General features: G+C 36.2%; 1 protein-coding gene across 4 annotated transcripts in view; it reads right to left on the bottom strand.

The window, feature by feature from the left end:
- Positions 1-26,354, bottom strand: part of LAMA2 (laminin subunit alpha 2) — a 516,934-nt gene that overhangs the window by 296,173 nt on the left and 194,407 nt on the right. For all 4 annotated transcript variants that reach the window (XM_036024687.1, XM_036024688.1, XM_028508983.2 and 1 more), the window contains exons 5-8: positions 12,041-12,220; positions 9,115-9,204; positions 7,267-7,384; positions 2,089-2,267 (exon numbers count right to left, since the gene is read on the bottom strand). In XM_036024687.1, the coding sequence (XP_035880580.1) occupies positions 2,089-2,267; positions 7,267-7,384; positions 9,115-9,204; positions 12,041-12,220 (567 nt within the window). The remainder of the gene's footprint in view (positions 1-2,088; positions 2,268-7,266; positions 7,385-9,114; positions 9,205-12,040; positions 12,221-26,354) is intronic.

Genomic DNA, 26,354 nt, shown 5'->3' with positions numbered 1-26,354 from the left:
ATGCATAAGCATGCATAAAAGACTTAAAAAGCATTTATGTAGATATGGAATTAATATTACCCATGTATAATGCACCTCCTTATTTTTCCCTCAAAAATGTGGGCACAAAGTAGTGTATTATACTCAGCAAATATGGTAAAACTTGGTTTTCTGAGGATACAGTACAACCTGGGAAGAAACAATGCAGGCTCCATATGAGGAAAGCTGGAGTTCACACCCCAGTGTGGCTGCTCATTGGATACATGGCCTCCTGTTATTTAATTACTTCCTTGCAAAACCAGGATAATAAGAACTACAGTGATGTTATTAAATTAGAAAGAGGATTAACTTATAAGGTCTCTCATATACATTAAATATTCAACATAACTAGTAGTTTTTAATATTATAATATTTTTATTAAACAAACATAGTCTATACTATTATACTGTATAGACAATATTTATTTTCCAAAAAAAAATAAACTAAATTATTTGCCTAGGAAATATACACACTTGTGTGTCTTCCCTCTTTCATTCAACATAACACTTTAAGATTTATTCATGTAATATACATCACTAGATCATTTTTTTTAAATTGCCGTACTGTTTACTTGCATAAATGTACCATAATTTTTAATCCATATTGGTGAATATTTGGGTCATTTCCAGGTTTTGGTTGGCTCCTATAAAACAATTTTATATGTCTTTTTTGTGGTCACGCTTTATTTACGTTGTGTAAATATCTAGGAATAGAATGCTTGTTTTACAGAGTAGGTGTATGTTTGAATTTATAAGAAACTGGCAACATTTTGCCAAATAAGTAATAACATTATACATGTTCACCAGAAACATATGGGAGTTCAGTTCTTCCATATCATCTCCAATATCTGGTGATTTGGTGCTGACTGTCGTTTTGAATTAGCCCTTCTAGTGGGTGTGGCAAGTGGATGTTTGGCCATCACTAAGCCATTCCCACCATGCTGAGTCCTGGAGCAGATCTGCCATTATGAATTCATAGCAGACCTTGCTATGAATTTAATTTCCATTTTAAGTGCTTATTAGCTATTCCTATATCTTCTCTTATAAAGTATCTGTTTAAGTCAAGATGTTCTTTATTCTAGAAACATTTTATTTTATTTTATTTTGTTTTATTTTATTTTATTTGTTAAGTTTCAGGTCTACAGAGCATGCACAAGTAAATCTTTGTGTGTAGTGGGGAATGATGATTGAGATTGACAAGGTTAACCTGTTGTTCCAGTACCATTTTTTTTTAATAATACTTTCTTTTTCTCCTCTGAATTGCTTTGAAGTATTTGTTGAAAATCAGTTGATCATGTGGGTCAGTTTCTGGGGTTCAATTTCTAGAACCCCAGTCCTCTTTCTTTGATTTCTTTGTGCACCCTGTGCTGATAGCTTACGACCTTGATTACTTCAGCTTTATTAGCCTAGAATTCAGAAATGTAAGTGCACTAACTTTATTTTTTTAAGAATATTTTGGCTATAATAGTTTCTTTAGATTCCCATCCAAATTTTAAAATCAACTTGTCAATTACAGAAATATTTGTTGGGATTGTTGTATAGAATCTAAAAATAAATATGGAGAAAAGTAATACTTTTACAATACTGAGTTTTTTAATCAGTGAGTATAGTATATCTCCCCACTTTTTATATTATTCACAGCAATATTTCCAGTGCACTTTTCCAAGTGCAAAAGACTTTCAGGTCTTCTATTAAACTTAGTCCTAAGTATATTGTTATAGTATTATTGTAAAAAGTACTTTTTATATTGTTTAATGTTAATATTAGAAAGATTGTAAACAATATTGATATTGTTTATTTTTATGACATTCACTAAGGCGAAATTAATTTATGTTCTCAAAATAAGAACAGTGTTTGTCTGGGGGTGGGATTTGACTGGAAAGAGGCACAATGAAACTTGCTGGAGAGATGTAAATATTTAATATTTTATCTTCAAATATTTACATCGGTTCCCACTCTAAAACTTTTATGGTCAGCTTTTAGAATTTGAAGTCTATCAAAATTATTTTTCTATATAATATGTCTTTGTATGAAGAAAATAACAGTTAAGGAAAGAAAAAGCATGCTTTACCCCTTTGGGTCTGAAGAAACCGTTGACACACGTCTCACAGTTTATACCAGCGGTGTTGTGAGTACAATTGATGCACACACCCCCTCCAATGTATTTTCCGTGTATGTTTAAGCTCAGATTTCTTCTGGCCACATTTTCATCATAATAGCATTCTTCAGCTTTCCCATGACAATTGCATGCTTCATTAGGGGAAAAATCATAAATATTAGTTTCAGGTTTCAGAGATACTTAAAAATCATATTCTGTATATAACAGATTTTAAACTATACAAGGATATATATATATATACATATATACATACACATATATGTATATACATATATATGTGTGTATATATATATAATCAGTATAAAAGTATCTGAAAGTTATTTGGATGGATTGCCTATATTAATAAATTCACCCTTTTAATGGAACTTGAAATAATTTAAACATAAATAAATAAAATTGAATCATATGAAATTGCCAATATTTGACTGATTTGATCTTACAAAATCAAAATTTCATATGGTTCAACCTATAATATCCTATTATGACAAATAAAAATTACTGAACTGTGGCACTGAATGATTAACATCCAGGTAATCTGTAGTGAAAAATTACTATAATCTCTGTGTTATATACTATAATTTAAAAAGAATGTTTAGAATATAGTTCCTTTCTTTTTACTACTACTAATAATTAAAATTTAACATTTTTCTGTATGCCATATCCTTTTCTCAATGTTTAATGTTTATTACCACTGATTTTTTTCCTCAGTATACTTTATAGATTTGATACTGTTATTAACCTCTTTTCATGTATTAGTAACGTGAGGCCCAGAGAAGTGAACTAGCTTGTAAAAGCAAAGCAAACCAGTGCTACTACCACTGGGAAACCAGGCTCCAGAGCCTGCAGAGCTAACCACTGGTGCAGCCCCTTCGAATTGTATCCTATGAGAGAGATACCATGTATGATAACTGCCAAACAATTAGGACAAAATCAGAAGTTTGCTTAGTGGCTAAGATCAAGTTATTTTGCACCAAACTTGGATTTCAGTGTTTTCTCAACTACTTTGTAGTCATGTGATGTAGGGAACATCTTGATTTCATTAAGGGTCAGTTTCCGTATAAAACATAAGTGGTTAATACTAATTACCAGATATTTTCAAAAAATGCAAGTTAAATCATTAGGACCATGCCTTATAAATAAGTTTCAATTGCTTTCTTCTCCTCCTTCTTTGCTTTCTTCTCTTCCTTCTCCTTTCCTTTTTCATGTCACTTTATAGGAGTTTAGGAGAGTGAAAAAATTACTTCTCCAGAAAGAACTGGGTAAAGCTTTGAGAAATAGATAGAATTAATTGAGGATGGGAACTAGGGAATAGATACTATGCTGAGTGTCCTGCCTCAGATGATGAGTTTCTTAGGTGTCCTTACATTGATTTCAACGTATATACAAGTGTGTGTTTGTGTGTATGTCAATGCTTAATCTTTTTTTTCCACAAAGGGTGCTTCTAAATACTGTTCTAGACTATTTCATTTTCACAGAAAATAGCATAACTCTTTCTCTATTAGCATATGTTTCCCCTAAGGCTACACAAGCTACTTTTTAAATGGAAGTATTTATCAAGTCCCTATTAATGGGTAGTTACAGTGTTTCCAGATTGTTCCTTTCTAAATAACACTGATACACACTAGGAGGACGTGGAGGTGGGAGTAGGAAATGAGAGTGGGAGCGGGGTTCTAATGTCAGACTGCTTCACATTTGCCACCTGAGTGATTTGGAGGGGAAAATTCAAGCCTTAGTATCATTTCAGTACTTATCTCTTATGGTTGTTTTAAGAATGCAATACACCTAGCACAATGTCTGAGCCACAGTAAGTACTGAGACCCATAAATGTTAGTAGCAGCAGAATGAGCAATTGTGAACTAATTAATGACAAGGATCATGATAACATGCTCTGTGTAGCTAAACAAGTATATCTGTAAGCTAGATTCCTACAGGTATATAATCTTGTCAAGAAGCATGAAAAATCCCCCCCCCCCCAATATTGTCAAACTACTCTCTCTCTCCGACAGACATGCTAAAACTCTTTCCTCATAGCTTCACCAACACTGCACGTTATCAACCATTTGAACCCAGTTTCTGGACATAGTATGCATTTAAGTGTTTGCTAAATGGAAGAATGAACATTTTGAGTTTATAAAGGGTATTTCCATTGTTGTAGTTGGTACTTTCTTAATTAGAGTGTGGTAATATTTTTATGTGACTATGCCATTTTTCTTACTGAGAAATATGTTTCCATCTTTTTTCAATTTTAACAGGTTTAATACATATTCTTATTGTTAGATAAGTTCTTAATATAGTAAAGATACTATCTCCTTATAATTTGTTGCTAATGCTATCCCCAGTCTGTTGACTTTTGATTTAGAATATAGTATTTTTGCTACATTGATGGAGAGTTTTCAAAGTTCATTCTAGAAATCATGTAGTAATAAACGTAAATCAGTAGGCATTAAAAGCATTTTTATATCTTTAGGACAATGCACAAGAATTCTTAAAAATCTTGTTGTAAATATATGTTGCAAGAAACAGCCAAGCTTTCTGCTGTCACCATAAATAGAGGGAAATAGTAATACAATTTTATTCTCACACTATCTAGAATTAGTGCTGCTGCGAGTGTTTACAACCCTGAGCTGGTGTAGGTAACACACTGGCTCTTGAGCAGCAGTTGCGTTCACACTGCATGCGGAGAGGGTCCTTGTCTGTAGCCCTGGCTACTGTGTAAAGGCCCTGGGCCAGAACGGCCTCAGAGGAGTGGGTAGCACCTACTCCCAAACAGCCATTTTTGCTCTGTCATGTGGAGCGTGCTATACCACAGAACGCTCAAGACATAAAACTAAAATGGTCCTTTAGTACAAGCTTAGCAATAGAATAAATATTCTTTACTCCTTAGACATATATCATGCCTTAAATAACCTAGACTGATGAACATTCAAATTGAGCTCAGATGAACTAAAAGGTGATTATTCATTTTCTAGAAGGCTGTGTCATGTTGCGAAAGGATTTTCCAATCCTCTATACTAAGGGGATGGGAACATAATTCAACATGGAAAAGAAAATTTTCATATAAGCTTTTAGGAATGCATACATTGCCCAGAGTGCAACATTTATATAACATTTTATGGTTAAGACCCCTATCTTTAATTTAGGGTTTTAAAAAACATTTATTTTTCTATTTGGTAATACAGTCTCCCAACTGCCCCACAATCAAAGATAAAATTGCTTCATAATTGAACTATTTAAAAAAATATGTAGCAGAAAATGGAAAACACCTTTCAAGTGGCTTTGTGCGCCCCTGTTGCTAACGAGTTCGATCTAACCTTTTTGTTTCCTTGTTTAGACACATAGGCACAAGTGGAGAGTGGTAACAGATTTTGCAGGTGCATTGAACAGTACACAATTATAATTGTGTGACAGAATCTCAGAGGCATTGGGGAGAGTCACTGCCCTCAAATGCTACTTCTGACTGCTGCTATTCCACAAGCAAGAGAGAAACAACTAAAATTTAAAGGAGTTTGAGAGCGAATATCCACAGGAAGCAGTTAACTTAAATTCATACTTGGGAATGAATGTCTGCTTTTTCACTAGGAGAACCCTAGCGTGTTGGCAATGGGGCCCCTGATGCCCCTGTAGAATATTTGGTGGGGGGGGGCATTCCACCAGATATGTCTCAGCAATAACGGGTGATTTCTAAACCAAAATATATCGCATGCAGGTAGACACAGATCAAAAAGCAAAAGAAGTGAGTGCAGAAAAACGAAGGGACCTAAGACATGGATAGTATATGCAGAATCTTAAGCTAAAAAGAAAATGTATTTTATGGTAGGGAATATTTTGAGGTTAGAGTTTGCTATGATTCAATAGTTTTAAAGACCTACCATGTCTGACACCTGATAAAGGATAAGTATTTTTCATTCAATAACTATATATGGTTGGTATTAGTTAAAATTTGGCTACCAGGAGTATACTGGAAGTCATGTATACCTAACAAACTAAAAAAAATGTGGTTGGGGCTGAATGATTAACCAAAATATTGTTATTTGCACTCAATTGAATTGGGACTTGTGACCAGTTTGAAATTACAGTCCAGCACAAGCCTTTGTGTTTAGTCTTGTCTCAGCCTGAATCCGTCTCTAGAAACACAGGTTTCTCTAATGTCCCTGTCACCCTGCTGGGCCAGTTGGCAACTTTAGGCTATATAGTCATCTGCTCCACATCCTGGGTATTTCTGTTCTGGAAAAACTAGGCATATGGATTGTATTAAAAATAACAATAGTAAAGTAAAAAGGTTGTCTTACTGTTTTTAATTACTGGCTTTCTGTTTGGTTGCTACTGTGTGATAATTGCTATGGCATAGTTAATGCTAACAATTACCATGATGCTATTTCTAATATTAGCATTTTATACTGTTATTAATGAGAAACTATTAATTTAAAATGTTAATGCCTATTATTAAAATAAAAAATATTTTTCCATAAATTTGATTTTTTACCATCTCTGTTACCTTTAACTCTCACATTCTTCCAAGCTACCGCCCCCCAAACACCTTAGTAAGTTTAACCAATGAATCTTTTTTTTAAAACTGTCGGTACCCTAAACTATAGTGTACAATCTCTCCCTTCTGGTATTTTCTTCTGTATTAGATTGTGGATACTTAAATATATTTGCTATAGAGGGGGGTCAAGCGAGGGGCTGCAAAGAAAGCAAGTAGAAGTTGCAGGAACTATATGGGTTTCAGAACCATTTTATAACATTCATGTTTAGAAATCTAGTCTCTATACAGTCCAGGTTTCACTGAATGTTTATTTACATTTCTATTATTTTATTAGTCTATGTATACATTATGCCATAAGCTTCAGTTTCACCCTGATGACAATAAGGGTATACTGTGCTTTTATCTATTTATCATCATCCTCACACAGTGATAAATTCATAGGGGTTTGGTAAATATTTATCAAGTTTAAAAACAACAACAAAAAGCTGAGTAACTGAAATATCAGGGTAAAAGAGATGATCAGTCATTGCCTTGAGTAAAACTTAGAAATTGAGAAGAGTGTTTACTCAAAGTCACCATGTCTATATTACCAGTGTCCCACAGACGGAAGAAGTGCATATGCCAGAGGCTCCTCAGAAACTCACCCTCACACTCGGTTTTGGTCAGAAAGGTCCCAGCTTGCCAAGGCTTCTGGTGGAATCCTGGGCAGCAGCGGTCACAGCTGTCTCCGCATGTATTGTGTTCACATTCACAGCGGGATTTCTAGTCAAAGTGGGGGAGGGGGGCATACTTTTAGCAGTCTTTAGACCTATAAATAAAAGGCTTTTCCTAAAGTTAAAATGAAGAGAAAACTTCTAAAACCCCTGTCACTCTGGGAAGGAAGAGGTGCCCGTCTCAGAAGCAGGTATATCTAACCAACACCAGATTACAGATGGAGGTCCAGGCTAGTTCTGAAATCACTGGGCGTCAGCTTGGAACAGAGTAGAGCCCCCTTTGGGATTAGCTTTGAAGACTAAGATCCCTTTTTGACACCTGAGAGAGTTTTCACGGTTGGACGTATCCATATTAAGGCATCCCTCAAGGTGCTGTGAACATTTGGGAGTGTGGGCACAGGGGAGAGAGTTGATCCCCAGGCATCAAGGGGCATGATTATAATAGAAATCAAATATCCTCCAACTGAATCTCCTGTGTGTTTTGAGTACAGTCTTTTACAAAATTTTTATTGAATTTATTGGGATAACATTGGTTAATAAGATTATATAGGTTTCAGGTGTATAATTCTATAATAGATTACCTGTGTTGCATTGTGTGTTCACCACCCCAAGTGAAGTCTCCTTCCATCACCATTTATGTCCCTTTACCCTCTCCCACCTCCCCCACCCCTTTTTCTCTCTGGCAACCACCATAATGTGGTCTGTGTCCATGAATTCCTTTTCTTTGCTTAATCCTTTCCCCTTTTTCACTCAAAGCCCCAAACCAGCTCCCCTCTGACAGCTCCCAGTCTGTTCTCTGTATCTATGAGTCTATTCCTACATTGGTTACTAGTTTATCAAGTACAGTCTTGATTCACTGCATGATACTGGCCTTGGAGGGTCCTCAAAGCTGGGAAAGAACTGCTTATCAGGATACCTAGCACACAGACACACCCTCTGCAGAAAGCAGCACCACAAACGTGCCCAGCTGAACACACCAGGGCATTAGAACCTCCCTTAGGAGGCCACATTATGATGCATTAGTCAGAAAACAAGCTTTCAGAGAAATGCCATTTGTATTGTTATTTTAGGAAGAAAAGAAAAACAATCTGTATGTAGGTAGCTGTGTTCATGGATCTTACTATTTGATATATATCTCCCATATGCTATGCAGCAAACGATTTTTTCACCAATTTGTGTATGACAGAAAAAAAAAAGATGGTCATTCATCTTTTGTTGAGGTCATGTTCACTTACCATGTTGTCATGAATGAAAAATTTGTCCCAAAGGCACTGGAGCATTTCCTGGCCCATCAGTTTTGGTGCTCTCTTGAGCACTCTCCTCTGCCGCGCCCCTTACCGCCCCTGCCCCAGCTGGTCCCCTGTTGCATGGCCGATCATACTCACTCTCAGGCATGTTGTTCACTTGTTTGCATTAGTTTTTTTTTTTTAAAGTTTTATGAAAACTTTTAAAAGAAATGGTGAAGATGATTGATGACAGGCATTCTCTAAAGCCGAATCATACAGCAGACTGTCATAGCTAAAGAGGTTTCAGAACAGAAAGAAAAGTTTGGAGTCTTTTCGGGGGGGGGGGGGGACGAATCTGGTTTCTGCTACTGTGATGGCTGACTCCGAAGTCCGTCATGCCAACTGCCCCATTTTACTCCTGTGTGGCTTTCTGTTATACTGTCTCTGCAGGGACCTGACTCCCATTCATGCCATCCCTCTCGGCAAAGCCTCTCCTAAAACATTTTACAGCTCAGAACTTCATTCTGCCTAAGCATCCGGTCAATATACATACATTTGCCACTGGATCAAGTGGACACGCCCTGGCATGACCGTAGCAGATGCACATCCCTCCAACGGAAATGTCCTTGACCGAGTAGTAATACTGCAAAAAAGCAATCCAGAGAGAAATCCTGGTGAGATGACTGCAAGATGACAGTAACAAGAGGTTAAGAACTTTACTTTCCGCTTTTGTCTTTAGTTTGAAGCACATTTGTGTTTCGACAGGAGAACGGAGGACTCACGGAAGTGATCGAGGAACTCCTTGCACTGCGGTTACAGCCCAAAGAAAGAGTTCATGCAAGGTGGGCATTTTACAGTTTCTTTCCCGCAGACAGCACCGAGTCCATGCCGAAGCATTTGTTATTGAGAACAAGTTGTTATAATTCTTCGCCAAAGGTGTTTTAGTTTCTTGAAAGAAAATGTCTTTCATTGTCATTAGAGAAGTGTCACTCTCCATGAATCATATGTGGTCTGTTTAGGTTGTTGCATTTGAAAAAGAATCAACAACTGTAGCAGAATGTGTTCATAATAATACATTTCCTAAGCTCATAAAAAAGGAAATAAAATGTAACTAACTGTAAGATTAAGTTAGCCTAACGTGAGGAGTAAATTAGGTGGGCAGAACATTTGCGCTTTTTTCATTATTATGTCAAAATGTCCATGCAATTACTTCCTTATATGAAATTAAGATAAGGGCTATGCTTCTAATTTTTAAAATCTATACAGCTATTTTTAAAAGATTACTTATAATTATACAATAGAACTAAACTATTTTTAATTATATGTATATAACATTTTACAATTATGAGATATTTCACATTATTATATGGAATCCAAATAACCATCTCAGTGGTATATATTCTACTATTAGTTCTACTATTCTGATTTTTCACATTAAAAAAACATATTTAGACAAAATAAGTAGGTAGGCAAAAATCTGAGTTCCTTGACTACATAGTCCTCTTTTCCATTTACTTTTGTCTTTTGTTTTGTTTGTTTGTCTTTGTTGTATACTTAGTATCTTCTGGAATATTTTTGTGACTTACCTTACTTGATATAACTAAACTTCAAATTCATGAAACTTGTTAGGAAATTTAGTTAAAAGTCTTCATTTCACTAACTCCATCACAATAATCTAGATACAAAGAGGGATATTTACTTGGAAAGCTGATACCATAGTTTTTGTAGATACTTTTAAATTGGGAAATGTGTTTTAAATATAAATATGTAATGCTCTACTTTTAAGTCATGGAAAGGAGCTGAAATTCAATATCATATTTTTATGTATTTAAATTTACATGTAGGGTTCATTGAGCTTTACTTCAAAAAACATACTTAATTATTGAATTTTACTGCACTAGGGTAAAGGCTCATGTACAGTAAGATTATAAACAATAGGTGTGCAGCTGACCCCCACTTTGCCTTCTGCAACAGATGATAGAAGAAGCACATTTATTTGCATTGATTTTTCCCCCTATGATAAATATACTGTCAGGAAAGATTAAATTTCCCTTCAAAATTATTGTCTTTCTCGATATATGTTTTTTAAGTCATGTTGAAATTAAAATTAAAAATGATTGTTTTTAAAGAAGAGTCTACCAATGCTATAAGATAATGATTACTTCTGCACAAAACAATTTGCAATATGCTGAGGGTAAATTCATGGTAAAATTATTTTCTGTTTGGAAAATATGTGGCACTAATGCAATGAATATGTGTTGATGGGGAAAATAAAACATTAAAAGTTATTTTGTGATAATGGAGAGAGTAGGTGAGGAAAATTTAAATAATAACAAGAGAAAATATATGAGGGGTATCATGAACCATGAAAAGTGCTGTCCTTCAATATTCAGCCTAACAGTTCAGCAATTTGGCAATTGTTGGCAATAGTTGGGAATTGTTGACCTTAGTGGGATCATTTTAGAACTAAGAGCTTTTCCCCACAATCTTAGTTTCTCCTTATAATCTTCTTGTCACTTCTCCTTCTAGTCACACAGTAGCTATTCTCTTAGTGTGGATTTTTTTTATGGCTTTGAAGCTATATCTCAGTTGTGTCGCAGCATGTAAGGAAGGTGACACAACCCGGTGCATGTGGTAGGGGAGAGATAGAAGAAGCACAACTATCACCCACCCAACTGGGTGGTCATCCCTGTCCCAATCACATAAATTCCAATTTAACCCTGGAAAACAGCACTTCAGTTAGCTTGTGTTTCAAAGATCTGTTGGAGGAATGATTTTCTCTGATATTCTATTCATGAAGGAAAATAAAACAATATATAAAATCAGTTTTTCTGTGCAGCACTGCTTTTTTAAAACTATGGCTTATGATTTATTAGTAAAGCATACAACTAAACTACCTAATGGGACAACATTATCCACAGACCAGCAGCATTGACATTGCTGGAAACTTGATAGAAATGCAGTTTCTCCACTCAGCCTTAGACCGCCTGAATCAGAGCCTGCCTTTCTGCAAAATCACTGGCTGATTCTGTGCACACTATGGGTTAAGATTTACTGCTGTATGTGTGGGTGTATGTGTGTACTGGGTCATGATATAAAATGTATTTCTTCGTGTTGGTTGCAGCCAAAAATGTTTCAACTTCTTGATGTTACTTCCCAAAGCCAATTATAATAGTACAGCTCACCCAAAGGGACAAACTAACTCAGTCCTCAAAAGTAAGATGATGAACTAGGCATTATGAGCTTCATTTTACAAAAGAGGAAATTGAAGTTGACAAATGTTAAAAAGTTTGACAAATGTTACATATCTAACAAGTGGCTGAACTTATGTGAACAAAAGATCTATCAAATTTTAAATTCTTTGATAATAACTACCCCTACAAACCACAGAAAGATATATTTTAAAATGATTTAACACACATTTAAAAAGAAGGGTACAATATCATTCACAGGCTGTAACATGACTCATTGTAACTTACTCTTCGTGTGACAATGGGGTCAATTTCTCTGGGGTCTTTGTGAGCAAACATCATCAAATCAGCATTCAGGGTGCGTATCCTTTGAAATCTCAGGCGAATATAGCGAGCAGAGGTAAATTCTAGCAGTTCAGGAGAAGGATCATCCGCACTTGGTCTCCCATTGATCAAAGAGATGTGAATCTACACAATGTGGGAAATAACGTAACAATTAAGTTCACCAAAAAATAAATATCTGGTTTGGTTTTGTTTCCTTGGAAAGATTAAGATAAGCTCTCTACTCCTAATTAATCCATACAGATACAACTTCATGTTTGCTAGAATAGAGTGAAGCAATTGAGGGATTTTATGGACATTTTAATACATTTACATGCAATACATTTATTTATATTTTAGGCATTCTCTCTATATTTTAGGTGTCCATAATCCTCTGTTCCAAGGCACAGCATCTACTTGACCTTCCTAGGAGTTCCATAAATTTTTAAATCACATGCCCTGGCTAGCGTAGCTCTGTGGATTGAGTGCGGGCTGCGAACCAAAGCATCACAGGTTCGATTCCCAGTCAGGGCACATGCCTGAGTTGCAGGCCACAGCCCCCAGCAACCACACATTGATGTCTCTCTCTCTCTCTTTCTCTCTCTCTTTCTCCCTCCCTCCCCTCTCTAAAACTAAATAAAATCTTAAAAAAAATTTTAAAAATTTTAAATCACTTTATCTTTTTCTGAAAATTATGGGCCCTAAAATGATTTAAGAATATGGTATACAGTTGAAAACAAAAAACTTGGTTTTTTAAAAAGAGCTACAAAACAGACAAAAACAGCACTGAAAAAGTACTCAAATTAATTCTAAATTTGAAAGTATCTAATTGTACAGCCTTAGTATATAGAAAGCAAAACCTGACACATTGCAAGGAAAACTGACAATTGTACAGACACAGTGAGAGATTTCAATTGGTTGTACATTTTGTTGTTGGGTTTTTGTTTTTTTTTTTGAGTACTTGTAGATCAACAAGACAAAAAAATATTAGAAGTATAACATTTCGCATTCTATGAAAATACATTAAAACCTGCTGTAATGATATATTTGTTAGGAAAATAATTTAGCACAATTGATACCCAAAGAAATAAAATCTGTCTGGCTGGTGTGACTCAGTGGATTGAGCACCAGCCTGCGAACCAAAAGTTGCTGGTGCATTCCCAGTCAGGACACATGCCTGGGTCGCAGGTCACGTCCCTTGTAGGGGGCGCATAAGAGGCAACACCACATTGATATTTCTCGCCCTCTCTCTCTCCCTCCCTTCCCCTCTGTCTAAAAATAAATAAATGAAATTTTTAAAAAAATAAATAAAATCTGACTGTACTATTTTTGATGTACAAAATAGAGAAATTGCAAGGGAACTCCCCCTCACAGGTGCATGAATCCCATGTGTTCTCATAAAGATTTTACTAGAGTAGAAAACTCTAATGAATAAACAAGTCTAATAAGATAGAAAGAACTCCTATCACTTAATGAAACTGTTTCTCGCATACTTAAAGAACTCTGTATCAACAAGAAAAAAGACCAACAACATAACACAAAAAAAGCAAACAAAAGATATAAGGGAATTATTCAAGGAAAACATAAATGACAAACTTTTGATGAGATGGCGAACCTCACTCATTAATTAACAGAGAACTATTAATTCAAATCACAATAATAAGCTTTTTTCACTTTTCTTTAGGTGGCCAAACCCCCCTAATATTAATAATACTCCTTGATGGCAAGACTGAATTAGTGCAGGAATTTTTATGCACTTATATGTCTGAGTATAAAATGACACAAACCTTTATGAAAGTGACTTTAGCAATAACTATCAAAATTACATATGCCTACAATTTGTGACTTAGAAATTCCACTTTTGAAAAATTATCCCACAAATATTACGTGTACATATTATTCCTAGACAGCATTTTTTATAATAGCAAAAGACTAAAATCATGTTAATATTCATTAATGTTCAACTGGTTAAATAAATTATACTTCTATATACTGAAGTAGTGCACCATAAAAAAGAATGAGGAAACTCTTGATATACTGATAGGAAGAAGTACCTTCACATCAGTATATAGAAGTACTTCCTATACCTATCAGTATAAGAAGTGAAGACTTTTTTGTACTTTGTCTATGCATTATTACCTATGAAATACATTAAATCAAACTTATTTAAAAAAGGGAACTGAGGGGTAGGTTTTGGGCTGAAACCTCCCCTGCACACCCACACATGGGAAGGTGCACACATGCACAGGAAGCTGAAGAGACAGGAAGGCCAGTAGAAAGCAGTCCTGTGCTGGGCTGGCCGCTGTCCAGGAGCATGACAGTCCATGCATGAACTGGGGGACTGTGACTTGAGGTCACCCGCTGGAATTTTCATTCACTTTTGCAAGATCATATATCGTGTGTGTTTAGTACACTTTTTGACAGGAGGGAGCAGGGGTATGTGTTTCCATTCCTAATATCCTGCATTTAGATAATCCCTGAGAGCATTTTACAAACTGACTGCCAGTAAACTACTGAGTCACCAGAGAAATAAATATAGAAACTCTTAGTGAGAAACTAATTCTGATTTCACAAAGAATAAATTCAAAATGCCTCATGATAAAAATATGAAGTATCCCAGCTCATTGAGTTTACCTTGGATACTTAGTGAAGAATAAATTCACTTAACACATTTGAAGATGATAGAATGCAAGGTCTGCCACATATATGGAATCTGAAAATACTGGATACCCTCTCTCTAATGTCAAATTTCTAAAATAGTAAAGTGGATTTTGTATATTCCACAGTTCTGGCATCTAGCAGGTGAACGAGAAATGTATTTAAGTTGTCTGTATTACTTAAGAAGGTATCAATTCAATGTTAAAGGAATAAATAAATAGAAACACGAAGCAATTAAAATTAGTTGCCTTAGAGATTAATTTGGCATCCAAAAAATCACCAGTGCCCTTCACTTCATGCTTAATTTCTGTCTTACCAAGCTCTCCCTTGAGGTGCTCCTAAAAATGCTGTTTGAAAGGAGGAAATCATGACATGTCTAGGATTAAAGTTTCTGAAAATTATTGATTCATTTGGCATGAATTCTATAGTAAACTGCATTTGTGGTCGTACATGAAATTAGCATGTCCTTCATTGAAATGCACAGGAAATCTGAAATAAATGGTGTATGTGTTCTCATTTAGGTTATAAACCATATGATAGCTACATAAAGGATTCAGCAAAAGAACACTTCTCACAGCTTTGGTATTTTCATCAAGCTGCTCTGCCAAGAGATCTTGTGAGTACAGTTAGTCCCAAGCTGTTTCTGGATTATAAAACCAGCCAGCTGTTTGGCCATGTTGTGAGCAGCTTCCTTCCATCATTTTTTCTTCCTTCTTTTTTGCACTCCCCTTTAAAATAAATCATAATATTGGATAGGATATTTCCACTGACATGATGCTGTGTAATTCCAAGTGCTCTGGCTATTTAAACATACTTCCTGATTTCCTGTGGGGTGACAACTGGAGGGTGTCTATCTTCAAAAAGATGAAAAGTGTCAGCCCTCAAGACCACCACAGCCTTGCTGTGAGCCACGGGAAGCCTGTGGCAGTCCAGTGTCTTCTGAAATGCTTTCTATTACACGCATGTTGGTGGGTGTATGTTCATGCTGTCAAAGGAATCCATTCCAACAGAAAATATCAGCCTGACAAACAAATGGTTTTTTAGATTTCAAAATTACCCTCTTCTTTGAAATTAGCTATCACAGAAAAATAGAGGAAAAGTACCCCATAGATTTATGACTAAAGCCCTAAATCAATATTGCACTATACTCATCCAAATAATTCCATTCTTATCAGTGTAAGCATACTACATAGACCAGGTTCCCATTGCAGATGGATAAATATTTGTGACTCTGTGGCATTTTTACTTCTATAATTAAAATACAATTTTTAAAATGGTTTATGCAGCAGATAATCAGATTTCTAGTATGAATAACTGTCTCTTATTATTATGTTTTTCTATTTACATTAATACAACTGCTTTGGATTTCTTGAACAGGCATGCTCCTAATACCCTGCCCAGCAATACAGATTTCTTGAGTGGCTTGAGAGAAGGAGGGCTGAGCGGTGTAAGTGGATGGAGTTGACAACATGGTGGGCAGTGTATTCTCTTAGAACAGATTAAAACATCATCTGAATTATCAGTCTCTATATTAGCCCATGAAAGTTGTATGACAACTTATAAGTAAGTTATCTCCAGGAGATAAAACAATAAAATTAGCATGTACAGGATGAGTATAGCTAGGTATAGATGTACCAAAGAATCTATAGGTATGGATGTACATGAGTGATTGAGGCTTGTAGGAAACTTCTTAAATACAATCCTGGTTAATATGATATTATTTCAGAGAGGGAGAGTAACTTTGAAAAGTGAGCCTAATAATTTTTATTTTACCCTGCGTGAAAAGAAAGACACATATTTGAAGTGAAGAGGTGATTATATGACTCTTGGGAAGAGGGGACAACATAACAGTTTGTCATTGGGTTTCTAGCACAGGGCAAAGGCTCTGGCTCTGGCTCTGACTCTGAATGGTCAATAGGAACCCTCAATGATGATATTTAGCTCTCTCCATACCTGGTCTATTAGCAACATTTGAAACAATTCGATATTCCATTTACTTCCACAACACCACACTCCTTGTTTTCCTCCCACCTCTCTGGCTATCCCTCCTCAGTGTTCTTCATTACTTACCACCTTTTTCCTCCCGAACTCTGATGCTGGAGCATCACATTGTTCAGCTTTAGCCTTCGGTTATGTCTATACTTAGTGATGTCATCACAGCCCACAGCTTTAAATACCACCTATACTGATGTCTCCCACTTCTGTATCTCCAGGCTTCATCTCTCCTCTGAAGGTCAGGATGAAGAACCCAACTGCCTTCTTGATATATTTATTTGGCTGTCTAATAGGTATATGAAACTTACATCTCAAACTGAGTTCCCACCCTTCACCCCATAGTCTTCCCAATTTCACTAAATAATTTCATCCTTTCAGCTACTCAGATAAAAAACTAAATCATCCTTGACTGCTTTTGTTTTCTTGCTGCTTACACCCAAAATGTATGAAAATCTTGGTTTACCTTCAAAATATATCCAGCATCCAAACACTTCTCACCATGTCCACTAAAACCATCTAACCACAAGCGTTCATCATCACCTACCTGGGCACTACAATAGGGTCAGAACAGGTCTTCATTGCTACCTTACCTAACTCCCTAGGGTCTGTTTTTTTTTAAGTTTTTAGTAAATGTTTCCATCAATTTATTCTTTGTATTCCTTAAAACAAAAACTACAATTTTAGTATAAACAACTTAAAATACCGGACACCAAATGAAGCCAACTTTTATTCATGCTTCAAGTTGGTTCATGTTCTTTTACTTCTGTTTGCCAGATGATCTTCAATTTCCACAGAGGTTCCTCTTCCATAGATTACATGCACGAGGTAAAAGATGGCCAGCAAATTTATGAAAACAGTGTGAACCACAGCCAAAGAGGTCCATTCCAACTCAAGTGTGTGTTACGTGCCATTGAGTTGGCCCCAACTCTTGGTGACTCTGTGATTGAATGTGCGATGTCCACAGTGTTTTGTCCTCAACAGCGCTGCTCAGCTCCTGTAAACTCATGGCCATGGCTTCTTTTACAGAGTCAATCTATCTCATATTTGGTCTTCCATTTTTCCTGCTGTTTTCAATTTTCCCTAGCAATACTGTCTTTTCCAAAAAACACTACCTTCTCGTGATGTGCCCAAGTAGGACAGCTTCTGTTTTGTCATTTTTGCCTCCAGCAAAGTTTCAGGCTCGATTTGCTCAAAGTCATACTTGTTCATCTTTCTGGCAGTGCTGGGTATTCAGAGAGCTCTCCTCCAATATCCTATTTCAAATGAATCATTTTTTTTACCTGTCAGCCTTCTTCAATGTCCAAATTTTGCATCTGTACATAGTAATTGGGAATGCGAGGGTGTGCATGATTCAGCCTTGGTCTCTAATGACACATTTTTGCTTGTGATCTTTTCTTATTCTCTCACCGCTGCCCTTCCAAGTATCAGCCTTCTCTCTATTTCTTGGTGGTAGTCTCCATTTGAATTGATGACCAAACTAAGGTAATTGAAATCTCTAACAATTTTGCGATGTTCATTGTCTGTATTAAAGGTGTATATTTCTTCTGCAGTTACGATTTTCATCTTCTTGATATTCAAATGCAGTAGTCCTGCTTTGGCACTTTCCTGTTTCTTCATTTCAACTCATAGTTACTCTCTTCCAGCATGAAGCCATGCCACAATCACATCCATTATTAGCAAACTGCACAAAAGTCATCATTTTTTTAATGAGAGCACAAATTCTTACTCTCCCCTCACCACTTGGTGCTGCAACAATTAACTTGTCAATTCTTGTGAAGTTATATTTTGTAAATATTCTTTGTTGTAAGTTATGTTTTATAAAGAAAATCATGACATTTTCCCCTTACAACATTCCACATTCCAGAAATTTTCTATTTCACTGCCAATAAAAGACATTTTCTAACGAACTCTGAGATCCTATATAATCTGCAACAACATGTGCTACCCCCTCACATTGCCACATGAGAAAACAGCAATCTTTTGAGTTTCTTCCTACTCCTTTCTTCCTTCACCCTGCTCCAGCCAGGCTGCCATCTTTGTTAGGGAGTGCCAGACAGGTTTTTATTCAGGGCTTTTGAACTTGGGGTCCCTTGCCCGTAATGTATTCCTCCTAGATTTGCAATTCTAATGTTATCATCTATTTCAAAATATTGACCAAATTCATTTTGTTAACTACAGCAAAGTGGACCTCACCCATTGGTTAGCTCCTTCTTTGTGCAGATCACATTCTGGCCATTTTATTGCCCAATATATAAATTTGATGTATTACTATTTATAAAACAGTTCATTAAAAATAATAGGCTATATTAAAATTATAGAGTAGATTACTTAAACCCTATAGACACACAATACCAATAAAGCTAACTAAGAGAGTACCTTGCTTCCAGAAGAAAACATTTTTACTAAATATTCATTTTATGGATTAGTATTAGCTTTATTATATGTAACTAAATAGTTATTGAAAAATAACTTTCCTTAACTCATCAAAAAAGATTCATTGCAGTTTCTAAAACTTTGTCAACATCAATGGACTATTTTTAAAATCTTACAAATAGGAAAATACATGAATATATGAAAACTAAACCATGTATAATAAAAGTATACTGGGTAAATAATAAAGGTTGCATAATATGTCATTTATAATGCAGGTTAAATATTTAAACATTTTAGACTAGGATTTCCTTATCAAGAAGTTTTAAGGCCATAATGAGGAAATTGGGTATTACAAAATCAATATATTTACAGTCCATTACTTTCAGTAATATCAGGCACAGTTTATTAAGGTCTTCTTTGCATTTTTCTACAGCCTATATTTTATTTCCTCCAACTAACAGCTGCTATGTTTATAATCATTTTTATTAATTCAAATGCTACTCATTTGCACATCCAGAAAATGAAGTATTCTGAAGGCTAATAAACACATGCTTACAAAGCTTTATCTCTGGTCTTCTGCATACTGGAATATTTTCAGTAGTTCGTTTAGTCAGTCAGTCACTCATTCATTCAAAAATATTTATTGGACGCCTAGTATATTCCAGGTCACTGAATCATTTTCACTTTCCCTTTTGTGTTGCCATCTGTCTCATCTCTGCGTCCCTCTGTCAAACACCTTTTCTGCACCTGTACTGTCTCTCCATTTGCACATACACACTTCCTGCATCTTTTAGTTCTCAGCTGGGATGACGTGAACATGTCCTTCCTTCGAACGAACATGCCCACGTTCTGTCCAGAAGTTCTTCCCAAGAATTCTCTGAGCTCCTTTATTATCATTGTCTGCTTACTAGACTGTAAGTTCAATGAGAATAGAAACTCTGCCTTATTTATACTTTCAGTGCTTAATAAAGTGAGTAGTACAGATCCTCGATAATTGTTTGCTGAATGGATAAATCGGTATCAGTGTTCAAACGTTACAGGCTGTGATAGAACACCAGTGAATTAACTCTTTTCCCCAAACACTTATAATTTTTGTATATCATTCAATAAATAACTTTGTATATACTTTAAGTATATTTTAGCTATATTTATAATTCCATAAATTGGATGCACACAAAAATTTTATTTACCATAATTGACTAAATATCACGAGAGCTGTAATAATTCAAGTACTCAAAAGGATATGATATGGATATCTCTGTAGCCTCAACATTTGAATAAACCAACAAAAACTAGTAAAGGAACTAGTGGAGTCATTTCCGAAGATAAAAATAATGCAATTTACTAGCACAAATGGATATATCCCTTCAGATTCTTCAATATTCCTACTCCATCAGGACTGGAAAGATGTTCTTTTTATGCAGAATGCACTGAATTAGTTTGGAAGGCCCTTAATAAATGTCACGCTATCATTTCCAGTTTACAAACCCCACTAAAACAACTTTTCCCCCATGGCTGATGTCTACCGACCTGCTTGAAAAGTAGTATTTTAATACACAAAATGTCAAGGACTGTGAATGACCTTAACTTCCTTAACTAACTTATTCCAGGAAGACAAGGAAATGTCAGCGTCATGAACTGTGGAGCAGATAGGACCGCATTACTGACAACTCCTCCCCGAGTCTAGTCAGAACAGGTCACTCGCGCTCCGGGAGGTGACACTGCGTTTTTGACACTGCATGTTTCTGGTTGCCCCTGAAACTTCGGTGGCTTTTCTCCTGTTTTTTAGAATTACTATTCTTGCCTTTTGATTTCTGGATGAGAGCTTTTCATAAGAAAATTCATTCTTTTCAAAGAGTATTCATCATTTTGTTTTTATTTTTGTTCTCATAGTGAAAACAGTGAAAATATTGTGCTTTAAAGATTTGTGTAGCTTTTCTCCTGGTCAAATAAGAGCCTCTCTCTCTGTCTCTCTCTCTGTCTCTCTCTCTCTCTCTCATTCTTTCATTCTGTTTCAGAGTTATCTATTTTTATACCAACAGTAGATTACACATAGCAATGCTTTCTAACTTTTATGAAATTAACACATAGAAGGGATAAGGTGTTTTTTTCTAATGATCAAGAAATAGAAGCAATGTCTTAGCTCTTTAGGAGTTTTCATTTTCTCAACACCTCAAGCTTGGTATGGTTCTTTTTTTCAAAAAGTTTCTGGTGTCTTTTTTCTTTGTACAAGTCAAAGCAACCAGCAAAGTATTTATTTCTAAGCCCCTTGAGCTTAGGTTGGTTTTATCTAAAGCATGACCACATGGGTGACGTGTAATCCATCATAACAGAATGGAAGACCTTGATATCACTCCCACTGGTCCTGATAGATAAAAGGAAGAATGATAACTAACCACCTGAAATTTTCAAAAAGAAAAAAGTCATTACTAAATGCAAAAATCCACCTTCATTTCTCTAAAAGACCTTGTCACATAGGTGCTCATTTTATATCTGTTTTAAAATTTAAAGGTATTTTTCCCTGGCTGGCATAGCTCAGTGAGTGGATTGAGCGCAGGCTTCGAACCAAAGCATCACAGGTTCGATTCCCAGTCAGGGCACATGCCTGGGTCGCAGGCCACGGCCCCCAGCAACCGCACATTGATGTTTCTCTCTCTCGTTCTCCCTCCCTTCCCTCTCTAAAAAAAATTAATTAAATCTTTAAAAAAATTAAAGGTATTTTAAATTGATAATTTTAAAAATTACTCCAAGTTAAAAATGCTTCATTTATCACTTGTGTTTTTCTTTATCCACGTAAAGCATATAATATTTGCACAGATAAAAGAAGTGTTGTCCAAATAGGTTTCCTCAATCTCTTTTGGGAGCCTCTCATTTAAATTTTATCAAATGCAGATGTCATTACAAAATCTTTGTGCTGTCAAGCTAAGACAACACAGGGATACAAACATCATCTGAAATTCACAGCAGGGGAGAATTTAAAAGGAATAGCTCCAGAACGGGTCATGAGGCAAAATCACCAGAACAAAACTTCTCTTACTCTCCTCAAACATTTGCTTAGATCCAAATTTTGTTTTGGGCATGCCTTAACCAGAGACAGACTAAGAGAACAGAATCATTAGTCATCTATTCAACTTCATAGCTTTTTCAGAACTATCTTTGCAATACACAGGGCTTTGCACATAGAGCCAAATGTGGTTATTGCTGTGTACTCACTGGATACCAGACACTCTTGCATGTGATCTATGTACACTAAATCATTTAGTACTAACGGCAACTTCATGAGGTTAGCGTTATTATTAACTGTCTTCTAAGAAGAGAAACAGACACTAACATTTTAACAAGTAAGATGAAGTTCATACAGCTAGGATATGTTCCAATTCATGTCTTACTACTGAGGATACACTGGCTGAGCTCCTCAGTACTCCTATGCTTCCTCACAGAGAAGGGTTTTAGTAAGCATTTGTTGAATGAATAACAGCTGGTCTTCTAGGCAGTATTTGGAGATTTCTTACATCATGAAGCTCACTACTAGTGAGAGAACATTTTCCATGCACCCTCCCTTCATTCTTTTATTTGCTTTACTTCCATTCCAGCCCTGTGTGTAACTGACCTTAGTAATTTTGTTCATTTTTTTGTTCATTTTCCTGTTCCCACTACTCTGGAATTATCTGTATGGTTTGATTTTTCCAGCTCTTGGTTTTTCTTACTGAATTGGGGTAGTATATATCTTACTCGTGTTATCCATTCCAGACTTCCTGGGGTAAACTGCTTACCATGCTGAAAGTCACCACTTAGGACCAGCCACCAGATTAGATGGTGACGAGGCTCCCTGAGAAGGAGAGTGAACTATATTACTGCACAAGGACCACTAGGACATAGTCTCAGACCTGATTAACACCTCCTGGCATGGGTCCATATCAGGAGAAATCTTTCATATAAATACAGTTCTGCATTGATCAAAACCAGACCTGGAACATGTCCAACAGTGAAGGCTAAAGCATCAATTAACCAGAAAAAAGCCCAACAATACCTAAAGTCTTACTAACATCATAATATACAACATTGATTATGATGGGTTTAGTACTTCAGCATTTTAAAAAGTAAAAATGATTCACAGGTGTGCAAAAAATTAATTTATACTTTATGGGAAATTCTATTAAAAAGGGAAAACTCCAATCTCAAGTTGTGGGGAGAGGGGAAAATAATATATTAACACCCCAAATAAATATCTGTTAAACTATGAACATGTTCTTCCTCAGGGTGGAGAGCTGTGAGGGAAAGTCCCAAATTAAAAAAAAAAAGCAACTGGGAGCACAATGACCTACATTGGTAGGAAAGAACAATCAGTACACTTGAAAGGCATATAATAACAGCACAAAGGAAAACTTAAGCAACCTTTTCCTGTTTTGTTTTCAGTCCCTGTGTGAGAACACTTGTGTAAAATTAAAATAAAATCTTGGAGCATGAGGCCGAAATATGGTGCCAGATCCTGTGTCACCAGATTGGAATAAAATCAGCACGCATATTTGCAAAAGAAATTCAGGCACTCTTTCACTCTCATTCTCTGACTCAAGCATTCCTCAGACAAAAATCGTAAGTGTATGTATGTGTTGCAAGTATATAAATGAGAGCTAGATTAATTTGATTTTTCCCCATTTACATAGAATGGCATTTTGGGATGGCCACTAGCAAGCTCAACCGATTTAATTTTCACAAAGGCTCAATTTTAAACAAGATGTCTGAGACTTTTAATTATGGAGACATACTAATACTTAGACACAAGGTCCTCAAGATTGAGCGTATTCCCTAGGCTAGCTGTATTTCTTTTTTCTTTTCTTTAAAAAAAATTTTAATTGTTCTTCAATTACAGTTGTCCCCATTTCCCCACTTCATTACTGTCCCCTGTGCTACCCACTCCTCACCTTCTACATTCGGTCTTTCCCCGCCCTGCATTGTCTTTGTCCATGAATGTCTTGGTCCACACATGCTCCTTGACTCGACCCTTCCCCTTCTTCCCCCCATCCCCTCCTCCCCTCTGGGCTAGCTGTATTTCTAATATCCCTAACACATGTGTACGCAAAATACAGTTCCCATGCTGACTACCCATGTCCCCCCACCTTCCGACAGGTATCTGCTGGCCCCCAACCCTCACTACTACAGACTCATTCACTGAACTTTCCTTCTTTTGCCACCTTTTTCTCATTTTCTTTTGTTATTAATTTTTGGTATCTCCTTCCAGTTCTTTACTTGTTCTCCAGTCACCTCTTATTTTTTACTCTTATCCTGTTATATTTCATCTTTAGGGTGAAATTGTACATCCATGGTGGATCGAGTTTCTATGCTTTCAAGTAAAACCATGTGTTGCATTGCTTCAAATATGGCTTCTGGACAATTTTATAACAGCAAACTACAGTCCTACCTCTCAAACTTAAGATTTTTTTTTATTGTACAAAGAGTAAATATGTAAATAAATAGATAAATAAATATTGGTTTTTTAGAGAACAAAATTGTATATTTTCATAAATCAGGAATTTTCATTTCAGTGGTCCACAACCTGAGGACCATCGGGTCTGCGTGTAAGACCACAAAATGGGCGTACAAACAAGCTTTTCTAATTTTGTCTGACACTGTGCCTGATGCTTTGTGTTTTTGCCTTATGTCTGTGCATGTATGTGTTTTTGTGTGTTCAGATTGCTAATCACAGTTTAAGATCATGTATGTTAGAGACAGACTACCTGGTTTCAAATTCGGGTTCTTACTATTTGTGTGAACTTAGAAATGTACTCCATCTCTCCATGACTCAGTTTCCTCTGTAAGAGACAAATAATAATAATGCCTATGTTATCATGCTGTCTGCTGGGTTAAAAGAAATAATTCAAGTCCTGGCTGGCATAGCTCAGTGGATTGAGCGTGGGCTGTGAACCAAAGTGTTGCAGGTTCGATTTCCAGTCAGGGTACATGCCTGGGTTGCAGGCCGTGACCCCCAGCAACTGCACATTGATGTTTCTCTCTCTCTCTCTCTCTCTCTCTTTCTCCCTCCCTTCCCTCTCTGAAAATAAATAAATAAAATCTTAAAAAAAAGAAAAAAAGAAATAATTCATATGACCTGGCTAGAATAATACCTCATGCACAGAAAAGTATTAAGTGTTAGCTGTTGTTATTGTTATCCTTGAGAAAGTAAGAAAAATAATGTAAACGGTTGTGTGTCCCCCTGTGAGGCAGGATGTGCTGCACCCTTTACTGTAGTTACCTATTCCCAACCTGGGCAGCCTCGGATGATGTAAGGAGCAGTGACAAAGTTCCCATCCTCAATGGAGACATGATACTGGAAATGCTAAAAAGGTTGAACATCAAGGGGAGGCTATGCATTAAGGAGAGCAGGACATGTGCCTGAATTGTGCCTTCTAATTTATATTCAGTTTCATACAAGCAATGAAGAGAAGGAAAGATGCTGGTTCAGAACCTCTCCAGCTCTGTGTCAGGGTTGTCACTTTAAGGAAGGCCTTTATTCCCATCCCCTGACATGACAGTCTTTAGGGCTAAGGACAGAGTAAGTGAACAAGGGCAGCAGGAAGAAGAGGTTGTAGAACTACTGACATCTGGGCAGCAGCTTGTAATAAAAGAAATATGACAAGTTAAAGAATATTGTTACAAATGGCAGTATTTCATCTTTTCTCGTGACTGAGTAATGTTCCCTTGAATATAGGTACCACATGTTTGTCCAGTCCTCTATGGAAGGACACTCTGGTTGTTTCTTTGTCTTGACCACTATGAACAATGCTGTAATGAACATAGGGATGCACAGATCTTAGTAAAAGTCCTAACAAAATTTTGGGGGTAGATAACCAAACAAGGAGTTGTTGGATCACACTGTAACTCTATTCTTAATTTTTTGAGAAACCTCCATATTGTGTTCCATAGTGGTTGTACTAGTTACATTCCCACCAACAGTGAGTGAGGGGTCTTTTTTCTCCACAACCTCTCCAACGCTTATTACTAGTCTTGTTGATAATGGCCATTCTAACACTTGGAAGATGGTATCTCATTGTAGTTTTGATTTGCATTTCTTTAATAGCTAGTGAAGTTGAGTGCCTTTCCATAGGATGGATCTTGAAAATATCATGCTCAACAAAATAAGTCAGAAAAAAGTTAAGAATCACAAGATTTTATTCATATTTGGTATATAAAACTAAAAACAACAAATGAACAAACAAGACAAATAAACAAATACTCATAGACGCATACCACAAACAGT

Source organism: Phyllostomus discolor, chromosome 4 (genome assembly GCF_004126475.2).
Source record: "Phyllostomus discolor isolate MPI-MPIP mPhyDis1 chromosome 4, mPhyDis1.pri.v3, whole genome shotgun sequence".
In the NCBI taxonomy this organism is placed as follows: domain Eukaryota; kingdom Metazoa; phylum Chordata; class Mammalia; order Chiroptera; family Phyllostomidae; genus Phyllostomus; species Phyllostomus discolor.
Note: the sequence above shows the minus strand (reverse complement) of the source record. Positions and strands in the feature narration are given on the sequence as shown.